Here is a 16,906-nt window from a genome sequence, read left to right as displayed (position 1 = left end):
GTATTGATTGCATCGGTAAGCAGAGAGCTCGCTGCCTCTCTCGCCTCGTACAAATATGCTCAATAATATCCCGAGCGTGCGAGCCGATGAAAAAAGACGAGGCACGCCGCTCCAGCGGAGAGCAGGTACGAGGGCGCGCGTTAACAGTCGCCTCTCCGAGAAGTCAAATAAAAGAGTGCGCTCGCGCGGGCAAAAGCGAGCAAAAACAAGCAAGGACAGAGCAAAGCGGCAAAGGTCGACAGCACGCGCGTGCACTGACCCCCGCCGTCGGCTTCGGAGCGCGCGGCTGGCCGGCACGATAAGCAATGTGGGTCGTCGCCGACAGCGCCCCGGCAGGTGAGTCGCGTTTTCCCGGCACGCGCAGTTCCCATGCAGCCGCGCGGAAACGCGCCAGTCGGCCCAGTCGAGCGCTGTCGATCGCGCGCCGCGGAGACGCGAGCGTAATCGGGCTCGGCGATACGTGCAACGCGATCGGGACGCGCTCAAAGGCAGCCGGTGCACCTCCCCGACGACGTCGCTCGCTCGGCTTCGTCCTTGGCTCGCGTTCGCCTCGCGCGACCAGCGGAATTGCGCGCGCCTACGCGAGAGCGAGCGCAGACATTCCGCGTGCGTCGGCAATTAAAAGACGGGTCGAGGCCGATCGATCGCGGCTCCGCTCCGTTCGACGTCTTCCTCGACGCGATCGCTCCAAGGCTCCAGATTGATTGTTTGGGTGTCGACGAGCAGCCCTCGCGCGGCAGGCACTCGCATCAGTCCCCCCGAGCACCGACCACTTTTTTTCCCGCCGCGCAGCCACGCCGAAGGGGGGAAAAAATCGCTCGGCTGCAATGCGCAGCTCGTAAAACGAAAAATTCCCGGCAATCGAGGCGAATTGCCGGAGCGAGCGGATAAAAAATCGCGCAGTGGAAGTCCTCGTCCTTGCCCCTCGAAAAGCCAGCGCTCTCGCGGTGCGCGCGCGCACGCACGCGGCAATAAAGGCGACGGGTCGAGCGTGAAGCGATTAGCCGCGTCAAAACACAAGCTGCACGCACGCGCACACTCGCGGCGGACGCGGTTAAGAATCCGCCGAGCGATAATGCATCCTTGGCGGCTTGGCTCTTGTTTTTCTTTTTTTTTGTTCGCGAGCGTGCGACGAAGGCGTCGACTGCTGCCGCTGCTTCGCGCCAATGGCCTCTCTCGATTATCGTGACGCGGCAGAAACGCAAAAGCTGCCTGCCGAAAGTTCGGCCCGTGCCGTTTTTTCTTCGCTCGCGGCGCGCCCTGTAATAAAGCAATCGTCGGCGGTGGCAGTGCGCGCCTTGACGAGAAGATTCGCCTCGGGAATTCGGCCTCCGCGCGCGAATTTCAATTAACGGAGCAGCCGAATGGAAATGTCTCTCGCTTCTCGCGTCGACGGGCTCTCACGTGATATCCTGTTATTGCGCAACGTCAATTTGGACCGCGCTGAATGATTTGCACGCGCGACATTTGCATGCGCGGTGATCGGCCAACGAAACTGGAATCGAAGCAAGCCCCGGCCACGGTATGGCCATCGGGATTCCTCCAAATTCGAAATATATCGGCTCGGTCCGCGTGACGGCCAGACGCGAGGCTGAACGATGGAAGGTGTGCGCTCGTCGCGCTGTTACGCGTCGCCGAGTTTTTCGTCGACTCGGCGCGAATAACTCGGCGGCGCGAGGAATGTCTCGAGCGCGCTCGCTCGTTTGCGCGCTTGTTCTTTTTTTTTCTTTCCGGCGTTATGCGCTCGAGTGCGAATACGCTGAGAAGACGCGAGCGAGCGCCGCGGAGATGCTTATCGGTCGGCGATTCGAGCGTTTTTTCCGCGCGCCTCCTCGTCCAGCGGATGCTATAAATATACAATTACGTGTGTCGCCGTCGATCGACAACAATCAACCGCGAGCGCCGTCTTACGAAGGCGCTCGCGGCCCAATCCGATTATAAATGATACGTCGGGTTGCAGCAAACAAGCAAGAGAGAGAGAGAGAGAGAGAGAATGCGAGAGATTAATCGAAAACTTTAATTTACCAAAGCCCAATTTTGGACGGGAGCACTCAACGGTATAAAATTATACGTATGTATCATAAAACACATGAGTAACCACAGTATGAAAGTTATAAGAGTGTGACAAAATTTATCTGTCGTAAACGGTTAAAGTTTGTTAACAAAAAAAAATAATATAGCGTCATCAACAAAAATAAAGTATTGTAATTATAGCAATGATAAACCTCTAGCGTAAAAATATTAAAGTTCGCTCTACCTCATACTTGAATCTCTCTTATCATCACTAGAACTAATCCATCACAACTACAAATATATAATAAAAGACACCAATATAATATAAGCCAAAAACTCATTTACTATTCGTTACAGTCGCAAAGACCATCAAGCAAGTAACAAATTCAGAGAAGGCTTCATTTTTATGGTATATGGTAGAGAATCCTATAACCACATAGCTAAAAGCTGATTTATCAAAAGTATTATGTGTTCAAGGAATATCAAATGATGATCAATGACACGAGAGTTGTAAGAGTGCGTGCTAATCTTCACACATCAGCATCAACCTTTGAAAACCAGGAAGTTCGAGGGTGAGAACCTTATAGCTCGTAAGATATTGCCGTCTCTTATCTGTACTAAGTCACCGTAATTTAGAATAAAATGGTTCATGGTGTTCTGTCTTAATCGAAAAATGAAGACAGATAATTTTTATTTTTTGCATTGCAAGTTTATTTGAAAATCATCTGAAAAAACAGCACAAGAGTCAAACCAATGTAGAAGAGAGTTTACGACAATATTAATGAGAATGAAAAAAGTAATCGTTCCTGGATTAGTTCATTATGGAATACCCGGGGATAGACAACCCTATAACACAATTGCTTGGGATCGTACGTCGGATAAATATGAAGAGAACCATTTATTAAACTTAGAGCCATTTAATTTACGTATAACTTTGAGCAGGGTTGAACGTTTGTCGGAATCAAAAGTTGTTCGAAAATCGAATCATAGGAAATAACAAGCTCATTATCGTCGAATAACATTTATGATTTTGCGTACCATCAAATTTTTTCAAATCAGACTGTTCAACTGATAAAATCCTATTAGACTCAAGATAATCTATAAATTTAGTGGTGATAAGTTTGTCAAATACTTTAGCATAGTAAACCCAGTTTGCTATAGACCGAGGGTCCGATGGAGGTTTCGGTAAACGAATTTTATTTAGAGATATAACTAGCGATTTTTTCCATAAATTACGATAAATAACATAATCAGAAATGTGTTAAAAATGTCAGTCACAAAGTTACCAAAGTAATTAAGCGATCAATCATGTTGATGACTACAAATATCAGTAGGACATCATGTTCTACTTTCGTAGTTTGGAAAATTGTAATATTCGTGAAAAATTGAACATCGCAGATCGGAGAGGGAGGACGAATCGACGATGCTAATTAGTCGCTTTAAATGCAGAAGCATCTGGTTGCGTGGCTGAGAAGGGCGAGAATCAGTCCGTGTAACGCACAATGCTGCTGCTGCTGCTGCTACTGCATCGACAGATCGCTTATCTGCTCGCTGAGTTACGTCACGGACGGAAAAAAGGCTCTGGCTGCGACTGTGCTCTGCTCGTTGCCGCTGCTTAATAGCGCTTTAAATTATCCACGCGAGGAGAAAAGGAAAAAAAGGGGGACCAGGCAGGAATTCGGCCGAGTAACGAGGCTGCGCACATACCCATCTTTATTGTCCGCGGGTGGATTCGGTCTCTGCTCGTCGGCGCGAACGGACCCTGCGGAACCATCGTCAAAAGACGACAATTGGCGAGTGCGGTGACCATCGCGCGAGAGAGTGCGCGCATGCTTCCCACGCGAGGCACGTAAATTTTAGATAGCGCGGGATGACATCAGTGCATGCGCGGCGAGACTAATGGATGCCCACCGGTGTCGTTAGTGCTGCTCCGAAAGCGCGCGAGTCGCGGGGAAAAAAGCCAGTAGTCTCGTTCCCCGTGCGACGGCCGTGCGAGCGTAACGGTGCTGAATTAGCGTGCCGAGCGCCGTGGGCAGCGACGGCCTTGATTTCGCGACGACAAAAAATCTGGCATGCAGCAGCGTTGGGTGTGCCGACGCGCGCGTGTAGCAGAGGCGCGCCAAGTGCAACTGGAGCACGGAATCCAACGCGCGTAGTTACCTAATCTCTCTCTCTCTCTCTCTCCGCGCGCTACGGCAGCCACGACTAGCTCCGCCAGTTACGTGCTTCCGAAGCGGAAGTTTGCACGCAGCTGGTTTTTGCACCGAAACGATTACGAGAGAGTCGCGGAGGACGACTAATTTCGAGACTTGTCATTGAAGTTTGTTTTTTATTATGTCGGCGAGGGGCAGCGCTTGTCAGCGGAGAAAAATCTGTTTACGCCAATTCATACATTTCCACGGCTATCTTATTCTTTCGTGTGGAAGCCCATCGGATTAGAAGGAATTCTTCCGCACAATAATTACATAATCATCCAGCAGCGGCGTCTAGACTTGGAATAATATTCCCATATCGCACGATAGGCTTCTTCTTTAAATTTCTACTCTTTAGCTACTCCGCAGATTGTCACTCGCGTATTTACGCAAGGAGGAGACGGCTGGAGGGGAAACGACGAATCAAGATGGGTTTATTTACCACGCTTACAGTCGTTCGATCGACTCAATGTTTCAAGTCTCGCCAGAGCCTCGCAGCCGCCGCATCTCCGCGCACGGCACCTAGGAGTGCGCCTCGCTCGGCGACGATTGCCCGCGCGGAAAGTAGCTCGGCAGCGCGTGATTCAGTGGAGCAATTAGTCAGGCGCGACGGGACAAAGATCGGTCTAGTCACCTCTTTCATGCCGTCGAGTCTGCCGAGGCTCTTGGTGCCGCGCAGGGGCGGGAAGGCGGCGTCCTGCCAGGAGAGCGAGTGCGCCTCGGCGCCGAGGTTCAGTCCCCGGGCCCGGCTCTTGCTCTTGCGCTTGTCGAGCAGGTGCTTGGCGCGACTCTTCCGCGGCGCCGACTGCTGCACCTGCGCCGCCGCGCCGCCCGGCTGCGACTCTTCCTCGGGCTCGCTCTGCACCTCCCAGCGCGACGGCGACTTGAACCGGCGCCGCGGCGACTGCGGCGAGGTCACCGGCGAGGTGAGCCGCTGCACCAGGCTCCCGAACATCGTCATGCTACCGACGCAGCGCCACTCAGACGACCGGCAGCGGCGGCGGCAGCCTCATGTCCTCGGCGGCGCACTGTCGCACTCGCGAAACCAACCGGTGCTCGCACCTGCGCCTCGCACCAACACTCTCTCGGACGAGCCAACACGAACCAAGCGTTTTCCCGGCGCCAGTCGAGGCCGCCTCAGTCGCTCGTCTGTCCGAATGAGCCGTCTGCTTGGTGCCGAGAGCGGATCGGAACTGGCGCGCGCTCGCGGCGGCGCTGGCCAGCGAGCGCAGCCCGAGCGAGCGCGCGAGCGCTGTCGGCGGCGGCCGAGGAGGCCCGAGCGCTCGCGGACTCGCACGAGCCCGCCGCCGCGCTCGGCCGCGGCGGCCGAGGGTCGCCTGCCCCGCTCCTCGCGGCGGCTGCCCGCGACGCCTCCTGCGTGTCTACGCCGTTTCCGAAAACTGGTGCGCGGAGGCTAATTGGGGCAAGAGCGCACGCGGCCGGCGCTGCGCCTAATTTGAGCGGCGACTCCCGCGGAGCGGGCCTGTCGCCGGCCGCGACGCCCGAGTACGGCGGGCCGCGCGGAAAAAAGCCGGATGCACGACGAAGGGGCGTCGCCGGGGGAGCAAGGAAACCGCGAGGTCCCCGCTGCGGCGTTGCGCCGGGTATCCGCCGATTTCGCCGCCTTATCAATCAACGTCGCCGAGCCTCTATTTGGCTTTTTCCTCGGGCTCGACGAGCTTGCAATCAGAGAGCTTCTTGCTCGCGGGCGCGCTCGCCGCGTGATTGATCGCCGCGTGCGCGCCGAGCATGCAGATCGCCGTCGCTTTTTCTGCGCTTCCTTTTCGGCCGACGCGGGGCGCTCGGAAAAACGCGAACGCGTAGCTCACCTGATTGCGATTGACTGCTCAGCGGCCGGGCGATCAATCACGCGGCCGGCTCGCCGCGAGCGCGCGGGGATAATTGAACTTTTGACGAGTCCCCTAATGATTTCGTCGCGCTCGCGTGCATGCGTGCCCGCGCGCTGCCGGCAGATCAGAAAAACCGCTCGCCGCTTTTTCCCCTCCGCCCGCCGACCGACCGCCGCAGACCGCCACGCCAATTTACGATTATTCCCGCGCGGCGAGTCGCTCGCCGGAAAAAACTCGAGCTTCGCGACGCCTCTCCCTCTCTCGCGCTCTCGCGCTCTCGCGCTCTCTCGCTCTCTCGCTCTGTCGCCTCGGCGAAAAAACAGCGAGCAACGCCGCAGACGCGCTCGCGATAACGATCGAGCGACAGGCTCCACGGTTCGATTTATCATAATATCGTCGGATAAGTGACGTGGCTGGCGCGTTCTCCGTCTCGCGGCTTTCCTTTTGCACGCGCAGAGGCCGAAAAAGGATCCGATTACCGGACGATCGGCCGCCAGAGATAATCGGCGCGGAGAGAATGCAGGTGTACGAGAGAGGCAGACTGACTCCATCTCGGGCCGCGGCGCTGCGCTTTTCGTCTTGCCGCGCCGCGCGCTGCGGAAAACCGATTGCCGGAGAACCCACTGACCGAGATACAAGCGCGCGCGGTCGCGGGACAGACAGGCGCGGGCGAAATCGTTTATCTGGATTTTCGCGTTTTGTCAGTTTGGACGTATATTTTCACCCTGTCGGCGCTCGGCACAACGAGGCGCTCACCGTTATGGTCGTCCCATTGCACGCCGAGGGAGTAGGTCGAGGAGATCATGCAATCGCTCGAAGCAACTGCACGGTGTGCCGACGAGGGACGCGTTTCTCCGATTGATCCTCACTCGCGTTTGATCGCACAGGCTGGATAATCCCGGATGACGCGTGTTGTTCATGGTTGTCAATGGATATACCGAAGAGCAAACAGTCCCCCCGTCGAAAGCGGGATCGCGCTTTGTCCGCTGCTTCGGGGAGCATTCCTGTGAGCCGCGGTGCTCGCTCGGTTGCACAAGGGCCGAAACGCAGCACCGAGCAAACTTACGAAAGACCGCGCACGCACAGCCCCGGGCGTCTCGCTCGCCTGTGCATGTATGCAGGGAATTAGAGAGAGAGAGAGAGAGAGAGAGAGAGAGAGAGAGAGAGAGAGAGAGAGAGAGAGAGAGAGAGAGAGAGAGAGAGAGAGAGAGAGAGAGAGAGAGAGAACGCGCACGTATCGCGCTCGCAGACGGCGAGATTGTTGGCCCGCAGGAGCACCGCCGACGCGCGCAGGCTTTCACGATTAGCCGAGCTGCCGCGTCTCGCGCGCGTCGTTTCCGTTTCCCACGATTGCAGCAGCGCGCGACATCGCGGCCCGCGGGGCTCGTACGTCGGCGAGCCGAGCGAGAAGTCCCTCCTGCGCGATTCGTCTCGCCGCACTGTCGGCCGAGAACAATCCATTGACGGCGCGCTCGCGCTTCTCGCGGAATGCCGGCACGCGGGCAGCCCCGTCGACGTCGCCGGTGATATTTGTAAACACGAAAGTCCTCGGGCTGACGGGCATCTCCGTTCCTTCTTCGAACACGCGCTGCCTCGCACTTTTCAAGCTCCCATTCGAGAGCCTCGCATTGTTGGCTCGCGGCGAAAAGCCACGACTTATCAATCGGTCATCGGCAAGTCAAAATTAAGACACTTTCGATGGGTTTTTGCGCGCGCGCGCGCGCGCGGAGGTGATGAGCATAGTGGGGAGAGCGCGACAACTACGCGTCACGCGTTCAATAACTGAGCTCGGTCATCTCCAGTTTACATTACTACGCCTTGCCGCTGAACAAAAGAGAGGTTATTTCACACTTGGAAATTGTCGGCGTTCCTTCGCGCGCCGCACTGTGCCGCTGCTAATAGCCGAGGGACACTGAAGGCGTTCAGTCGCGCGAGGCTTTCTATGGATTTTCCATGGGTTTGTGAGACGCAAACAGGCGAGAAAATAGTGCTGCATCGTTCGACTGTCACTTACAAGGTGCTTGCTTTCCAGTAGGCCAGCGCGTGAACAAAGATATTTTCACGAAAAGTTTGTGAGTATTATTGAAAGTGGCGTGCTTGTACGGTCAAAGACAAGCTTACAGATCAATCTCAGCCTACGGCTTATTTACACAATATTGACGATCAACGAACGTTACTAATTATCTTCTCTCTAAATCGTGAATTTTTCATTGATACAATTCGAGATCGTGTAAACAGCATCTTGATTAACGTCAACAGCGTGACAGTACTTCAACCGCCAATTCAATGTCACCTTTTTTTTAACGTTAACTCAACGAAGGCTTTTGTTTTGGTTTGCTATACCCGCGATCGGTATTTACGTAAAATCACTTTGTTGACGAAGACGCCACCTACAAAAACAAAGCGGCAACGCGTTCCACAAAAATTTTACGCGTTGTCTGGCGCTCCAAATATTTTTCGACGCGCCGGAAAGTACGACGAACGTGCGTTTTAATTCGCGCCTTCCACACGTTATTTCAACAAAAACTGTTCCCAACATGTTTGAGTAAGAGAGTCTCGTCTCGCGCAACGTTGCCGCTCGAGCGAAACGAGAGAGGGTGGAAAGGCATTTACTATTTCTGATATTGTCGAGTACGCGTTGGGAAAGTCAATATTTCATGATTTTTTGTTCGAAGCAAAAGATGCAGAAGATGCGCGGTCGACGTACGTCATATTTATGAAGCTCGCGAAAGTAGATTTTATTTCGACAATTTCGACATTATTTCGGAGCTGTGCTGAGAAGTTCCTATGAAACTTGATGAACTTTGCAGAAATTAGAAGAAATGATGAATTTATTGACTTTTCAGCAACATGTCGAAGCCGGGATCGACTGGATTTTCAGCATTTTCCCGAGAATGGAAGTTAAACAAAGAGAAAGAAGGCTACCGCTTTAAAGATCTAAGGGAAGCCATGGCTAATGAACAGTGTTATGCTACTTGGAAAGTCAGTATTGTTTACCGACCTTGAATGGGTCCTTTGATAATCGGCTGTTACTATTTACAAACGTTTGTCCTTGCAATTTCAGAACTTGCCGGAAGACGTGAAAGATTACTACAGAATTTTGGCAAAGTGTTCTGATCATCATTCAAAAGCGGGAGGGAGAGATAGAAAGAAAAACTCATCGGACAATCGTCCACTGGGCCGCAACAACGGTCGCCGGGCGTCCTATGCCTACAATCGGCCAGGGCACAGCTCGGGACAGTTGTCGGGTAAGCCAGCTCAGTCAAAGATACAATTGCCACCAGACACCAGGAGGTTCAAGGGCACTATGGAGGAGTACATGGCTCTCTTGATGGGTTCTAGAAAGCAACAAAACTGTGAGTTGGCTACAGCCATCGTGTGTTGTCTTGCCTGGCGATACGTATACAGTTTGCATTAGATTAACAGGCGTTCCGTTGCAGGTGTGCAAAACTTGAGCTTTTACATTGTCCACGCAAACTACTTTTACTTCCGAGAGCTGGATAATAACGTGAGCGATTATTATCCCGTAGAAGTGGCAGTCGCAGAGTGCTCTTTGGAGAACGGCGTGAAGAGAGTTCACCACGTTATCGTGAAAGAGGATATAGTCAAGGGCTACCGTAACGATGCAGTCATACGCGCTGAAGAGTCACACAAGATGCCTATTGACTTCAATTTGCTGGGCAAAGTCGAGGTGGAAACCAATTATTCGGAAATATTTCAAAGTATTTGCAAGTTTATAGAGCCAGGAAGCATCGACGGTGAGCTACCTCCGGTGTTTACCATGAGATCCAATGACGAGCACATTTGGAAGCCCGTCAAGTCCATTCTTGGCAGATTAGCTCTAGCGGACCGTGAGTATTGATATTCTCTTCGGTCAATTAGCACTTGCACAACTGCACTTGCACACTTGTACCGTGTCTCTTTCGTTCTTCTCCCACGACAGACAAGCATCCCGATCACTTGAACCTTTACTCCTTTGAAGACTTGTTCGCCTTCATCTCCAACGCCGTAATGATCAAAGACAAGAGTGAGTTCGATGTTGCTCAAGCTGTCGAAAGAATCGAGAAAGACCCGAATGCTCACACAAACGGTTTTGGCTGCGAGGTAAGCTTTGTAGCTTCATTTTCCTTCTTGTTGCGCATCGAAGAGAATGCTACGACGGCGATTTCCCGCATCATCTTTGTTACAGTATCACCAACGCGTCGGAGAAGGCGAGCTCCACTGCAGCTCGCACTTCGTGAGGCGCTGGTGGTACAGGCTCTGTGATTACTGCTGCGATGCACTGAGAATCGAGAAGATTCCTGGCGTACACGGTCCTGTCGACGCGGAGCCGCAGAAGCTCGTCTTCACCAAGCTGAACTTGAAGCAGGGCTTCGGTCCGAAAGAGCCGAGAGATCAAAAACGATATTTCAACAGATATAAGTGAACAGTACGGGAAACGTCGATTGTCATGGTTGAAAGATTACTGTTAATAGGTTAATGCTATTTCGCGCAAGTAAATAAAGATTTTTGCCACTCTCGTTCTCATCGAGCTAATTTCATGGATACAGCCACGCCATGCCAGCTGCGGGATAGCATTTCGGCGCGGCAACGAACCTGAAAATTCGATACGACACCGTGCCACCGCCGGTCCCGCTTGTCCCGCTTGTCCCGCTGATGTTTTCCTCGCCTTTTTGGAAATATCACGGGCGCTGCGGACAGGTGGAAGCGGAGCGCATTGCTAATCGCACGCGTATTTTTCATGAAAGAGAGAAGTCATCAAGTGTGAGAGGCCGACTACTAATCTCGTTAACCGAATCTCGGCGTTTTCACGGTGCGCGCACACGCGCGGCAGACACTTTCACTCCGCGGCCGCCTCCCGTCGACACGCACAGGCTATGCTCGAAAATTGGCGTGCTCATTGTGCGCGAGCGGCAGCCGCAGACACTTGATTCTCATTTTGTTTTTTCCGCTCCTGCGAGTCGACCGCCGCTCGTTCTGTTTCTCTGCTCTTTGCAGGCTGGCTGGCTAAAAGCGCCCGGAGGCGTGTGAAACCGAGCCGAGTCTTCGAAAATTGCATTGTGCGCGTGTCGGCGAGTGGGTGCGCTCGCGCGCGACGATGGGCTTTAATCGGACTTTCATCGGCGACACGACGCCCATTTCCGATGGTCTTACAGCGTCCCGGGCTCTGGGAGGCAGCCAAGAGCCATGGGAAAGCGGAGAGCACGCGACGACTTAGGACGAGGACGAGCAGGCGTCTGGCCTGCCGAGCCGCGCCGGCGGCCGATGCCATACGTCGCGTATTTTTGTTTGCGAGCAATTGGCACTCGATCACCGCCGGTGAAACTCGCGGCAGCGCGGCTTTATAAATCGCGGCTGCGCGCGGACTTTTAGAAACCGCCGCGGGCAAGCGCAATCAGCGAGCAGCGAGCAGGCGAGTGCACGCGCGAGGCGAAACGAGCGGTCGTTCGATTTGCACATTTGCGCCTTTTGACCTCGCCTACTTCGTACGTACGCGCGAACGTTCGACGTGATAATCATCTTCGGGGCCTAGGGGCAGTCTGCGCGCGCGCGTGTGGCGTCGTCGAGTTTACTCGCTACGTCGGCTGCTTTCTCCTTTTCCCTTTCTTTCTCGACTCGCCTTGGGCCGCGCGCACGTCCAACGCGCCCTCGCCGGCCGGCGCTTAATTAAGACGAAATCGCGGCTCGATCGGCCGCGAATACACACGCGCGCGGATATCGGATTTCGAGCGCGCGCGAGCTTTCTCCATTGATGCGTGCGTACGTAGCCGTGGCCAATTAAGGAACGAGGTTAAAGACCCGCATAATTGCGAGCGGGTTAGCGAAGCGCGTGAATTGGCGCTCGCGCGTTATGTAAATATTTGCGACTCGCTTTCGAGAGGCCGACGTTGTCTCGATAACTGCTCTCCTTTGCTTTTGGCTCGCTCTCGGCTCGCTCTCGGCGCCTGCAGCCCGTGCGCCGCCGAGGAAATCGAAAAAATGCGGAGAGTCGGACCCGGCAATCGGTTCTCACGTACGCACGAGCGTTATCTCGTTCAAGCGAATCAGCTGCTAAGCAGCAAGTTGCGAAAGTAACGAGATAACTTACGTAAGGGTAATAATAGGCGAGCGCGAACGTTTAATAAAGACGTGAGAGAGAGAGAGAGAGAGAGAGAGAGAGAGAGCGCTGCGCCGCAGTGCGCAATGCGCGCATATCGCAGAGGATGCGTGCCGCGGATGCTTAGACAGCCCGAGCGCAATCATCGCCGAAAATGTCGAACCAATCCGACGACGACAAATTGCCCCTAGGCGTCACTTTCGCGCGCTCACTTTCTTTGACTTCCTCCTCATCCCTTGCCATTCTCTCTCTGTTTCGCGGCGAGTAGTGGCACGCCGCAGCCAGCCGGTTTCTAAATTCACAGCGGCGTCGCCGCCGGCGATACGGCGTCTCGAGAACGCGTGGGCGCTCCACTTGGATATTCAAACTTTTGCCCCCGGAGCATCGACTAATCGTCGTCGTTTCACTGTGGCGCTGCTGCCGTCTGCGCGCCGTCGAGAATATCAGAGCCGAGTTGCGCAACGCTTCCGCCTCGAATGAGCGAAGCCTTCCCTCATCGTATCCAAATGCAATCGGGCGTTACGAAATCGGGACTCGGGGTCCTTTGGACGCGTATAGCACACTTGCTCTCGTTTGCAATCTCAGCGTGGCACCGCGGACGCCCCGCGACGACAAAACGGGGACGGACAGCCTAGTTTGGATGTTTGACAGTTGGGGCCTCGGCGCTATTGTCTCGAGCGGCCGCTTCTTCTTTATCCTGCTCTTCTGCCATTTGCATACACCTGGATCTGCGATGCAGTCGCGCTCGGGTTCGCTGCGTACGTTTCTTATTATCTAAATTTAGCCGCGAGAGCAGCTCGCGCAAAATAAAGAATTTGGCTTCGCCAGCGGGATACCTGTTTTTCAGCTTCTTCATTCATCAACGTTTTAACAGTCTCTCGGCGCTTGCGCGTCCTTTTATTATTTTTTCTCTCCTCCCAGCTGCCTTCGCATATTCTGAAATATCTCCTACGCGCGGATGCTTGTTATAATGTAAACAAATATTCCGCCTCGAGATAGTCGCGAAACAGGAATCTCTATGCAGTTCGCTCACGGCTGGCTCGTGTGACATCACGGATCTCCCCGCGCGGCCGAGTGTACGCGTATAGGATCTTTGCCGATATTGGCGAGGCCGACTATTGACTGAAATGCATATTTACATTTGCCGCTCGAGCTGCGAAGCGAGTCAACTCGCCAAAGCACGATTACCTTGAAAAATGTTAATGACGAAATGGAAAGAAGGAAGGTCTCCCCGGCAATTTGAATACAATGGTGCGGCCGTCCCAACGTAAACAAATATTTCGCGCGAAATAATCGCGAATTGGCAATCCGCGTGTTGGCGGAGTGGAGAGGGCGCGCGAGCGCGATATTACAGATGTTGCGAGACAAAAGATAATCGGGCTGGCTCGAGCGTGTGCGAGGAATCGTAAATTCGCGCACAAGTACGCGGCGGCGGCGGCGGCGGCGGCGGCGGCGGCGCGCAGCCAAGAAGGGAGAGAGAGAAAGCTGCGACGGCGCTGGCTCTCGGCTTGGCTCGACGCATCGACAGCGAGAGTCGGGAAATTCTCTTCGAACAACATCGCCTGGGGACGCGGTTGGCGCGGCTAAAGTGGCGCGTCAAAGTGCGCGCCGGGCCCCACAAGCGATCGCGTGCAACAAAACCGATCTGCGCGAGCGGCCCTCTCGCTCGCTGACTCAGCGCAGCAGCAGCCACCGCCGCCGCCCGTTTTTCCCTTCCTTTTCTCGACTGCTCGGCTGCTCGCTTCCAAGCCCCGCCACGGCTCGCTAAGTTTCGGAGGGCAAAAACGACTGGACGTGGGCGAGATTCCGGGGGCGCACTCTCGACGCGTGATTGACCAGACGCTTCTTCTCCTCGTCCTCCTACTGCGAGATCTGTATCGCCGAGATCTCCCCGCTGCGATTTATTCCGGAGCTTCTTCGACGCGAGGCCCGACAGACGGAGGTACGATCAAATAATTGTACACCATCTGCCTTCTCTTTCCTCGAGACGCGTCCAAATCCTAATCAAGTCTCCTTATCCCTTTCGACAATTGCCTCGGCAACGAGCGGAACCTGCTTTTCGGCTGACTTTCCGTCAAATTGTTCGTTATCCAAACTTTACGCTGGTCTCGGAGAGAAAACGACATTATTGTATGAAATTCGACGCGTCCGTCGAGTTTTAAACTACCTCTTTAAAAAGTGGTTGGCAAGACATTCTCGGCTGTGAGCGAGATGCCACGTACATGCGTGCACGCGAAAAACAAATTTATTGGAATGAGTTTGACGCAAGAAAAAGGAACAGCGCAATAAAAAGTTAGGTGTCGAACCATAAAACTCGATATTCTCTTAATGAAAGGAATAAAAGTCGTTTGCTCGACAGCTCTTTTCACAATCCAGCACGGGAGCGAGCTATGGAGAACGTAAAGCGCGTCGCGGGGCTGCGGCGAGCGCGAGAAATCCTGAAAACGAAAAGAAAAAGAAAAAGGAAAAAAAAGCGGCGCGCAGCAGTGTGTCAGGCTCCGAAGAGAAGTGAGCACTTTCCCGCGTGTTGCGGTTGCGCAGCTGCGCGCGAGAAACAATAATTCCATGGCGCGCGGCGGACCGCCTCGACAGGTCGCAGGCGGCGGCCAATGGAAGTGAAACGCTCGGGAAATTGAAAGTAACGCGAGCCCGGCAGTTGGCGATCAGTGCAATTATTATTGATTAATGCGTTGGAGCGGCTCGCAGGTACACGCGGCCTATCCCACTTGCCGCCTGTCCCTGATTACAGGCGTTTCGCGCGTCTAAGCTTTTCTGCTCCGCGGCACATAATCCTCGCTGCGCGGCCGCCTCTCGACCTATCCGCTGCCAATCTCTCTTTCTCATCAGTTGGCTAAACAACGCGCGCGCGCGACAATCACACGAGCGGCGAAAGTCAGCCATGTAAGCGTGTGTTTTCGAGCGGCTTTCGACCACAAGAGCCCCCTTCGGCTATATCATCGTCTTTTAGTATCCGCTGTTCTATTACCGAGACCTACATGTCTGTACGCGGATCGACTGATTTTAATGCTCGAAACCGAAAGTCTCTTGAGCAATCACTTCCAAGTCAAAGTATTTGACTTCTCGTATACGCGAACCCCATGCTATTTGCATGCATCAGTGTTTATTTAAATTGTAATCGTCATTGGCATGCACGCCCAAAAGTAATCGCGACAAAAGTAATAGCGATTTTCATTGAGCCGCTTTCTTCAAGTAAAACAACATAATTATCAGTTTATAAATGCATACGAGCAAAGCTAAAAAGTACTCCCCATAGAGAAATTCAAAATCCAATGATTGTCGATTCAGAATATTTACGAGGTGACTCGCAACTGACTGTCGTGCTCGATGTGAGGAACTGCGTTCATTTTCAAGTTATCTAAAACAAGCATACTATTTGCGCCAATAATAAAACAGCAATGCTATGACAGATATTTATGCAATTATCATTTAGAAAATGAGAAAGTATTTGTGAAATGAACTGAAATATACAGACGACAGTCTTTAGGTTGGCGTATTTATGTTCCTGACCTTTAAAAAGATTATAAAAGCAGAACGAGCCAACGATGAAAGTCCTAACATTAACTGAATACTCGTACTAATTATCAGCGATTTATCGTTGAACGCAGAATAAGCAAACCGATCGTGCAATTATTTGCGCGAACAAGGAGTGCTCTTTGCCTCTAATCTTTATAGAATAACGAAAAAGGAGTTTATGGTGTACAGCGTGTTTTTAACTGCATAAGGATAATACCGATGACCGAGTTCGGCTTTCGAGAGAAGTGGGCACTTTCACGCGTTTCGCGGTTGCGCTCATTGCGAGCAAGCAGATGGCAATCAATGGGATTATCATCGCTTAATGTGTTCTTAACCAGATATGAAACTTTGCCTACTGGCTGAAGAGAAAATGCTCGAGTCTATACATACGTCTCGAACTGGATCTGGAGTCGCGCCGAGATTTATGGAAGCATAATGCGCGGCCCGTACAGTAAAAACACGAAGAAAGGTTCAATCGGAAGAGCTGGATATCACGATGAGCCTTAATTTGTGCCAATCGAAGCTTCCTCGTGCTCGAACCGATTGTCGAGCGAGAGGTCAATCAAGAGGTGGGTGTACGTATGTCGTCTAAGTAGGTAGCACGAATCGCGCATGCATGCGAAATCGTCAATGCTATCTCTCACTTTCAACTGTGACACCGATACTCGTATCTCGCTTGGTTCGCAGCTTCGAGCGAGCTAATTGAAAAGGTACTCGAAGAGAAAGGATCGCGTTAATTCAATAACTCGATGCTCGCGGATAAAAGCGGGGGCAAGCGAGAGAAAAGGTCGAGCGGACCGGATGGCGAGGGCTAACGAGCTGGCCCTCCAGGGCCCGTGCGACGTGCCGAGGTGCGATCTTCGTCGACTTTCGATAAGCCGCTCGGCGCGGTGAAAGCGTCCGGCGATGCCCACCCCGCGACTCACCGGCGCGTTTTTCCTGATAAGGCCTGGCCTACATCTGCTCAAAGCGATCGGCCGACGACGATCGGCGCGAGTCACGCGGCCGAGACGAGCCAAGCGGCGCGCGCTGATTAACGGGCCAGGCGCGAACAGAGCCGGAGAGTTGAAATTTATCAGTGGCGCGCGTGCAGCGGCCAAAGGCGGCCGAAGGTCCATCGACGCGCGTATAGGCGTACGGCGAACCGCCGTAGGCCGCTAACGGTAGTCCGTATGCTTCGGTAATAAGGCCTGCTGCTGCGCTTCTGCCGAAGCGCGGTA

At 53.4% G+C, this 16,906-nt stretch overlaps 1 protein-coding gene across 1 annotated transcript; it reads left to right on the top strand.

Moving 5' to 3' along the window:
• The first annotated feature begins 7,605 nt into the window (after positions 1-7,605).
• Positions 7,606-10,596, top strand: LOC131674310 (protein maelstrom homolog). Its single transcript, XM_058952907.1, has 6 exons — positions 7,606-8,127; positions 8,902-9,037; positions 9,120-9,411; positions 9,496-9,906; positions 9,999-10,159; positions 10,245-10,596. Exons 2-6 carry the CDS (start codon positions 8,906-8,908, stop codon positions 10,479-10,481), a joined length of 1,233 nt encoding a protein of 410 aa, XP_058808890.1. The 5' UTR covers positions 7,606-8,127; positions 8,902-8,905; the 3' UTR covers positions 10,482-10,596.
• The last annotated feature ends 6,310 nt before the right edge of the window (positions 10,597-16,906 follow it).

The sequence above is a fragment of the Phymastichus coffea genome, unplaced genomic scaffold (assembly GCF_024137745.1).
Source record: "Phymastichus coffea isolate CEN01 unplaced genomic scaffold, Cenicafe_Pcof_1.1 PCOF00227, whole genome shotgun sequence".
In the NCBI taxonomy this organism is placed as follows: Eukaryota; Metazoa; Arthropoda; class Insecta; order Hymenoptera; family Eulophidae; genus Phymastichus; species Phymastichus coffea.
The sequence above is the reverse complement of the archived record's forward strand: the minus strand, read 5'-3'. Positions and strand labels throughout refer to the sequence as shown.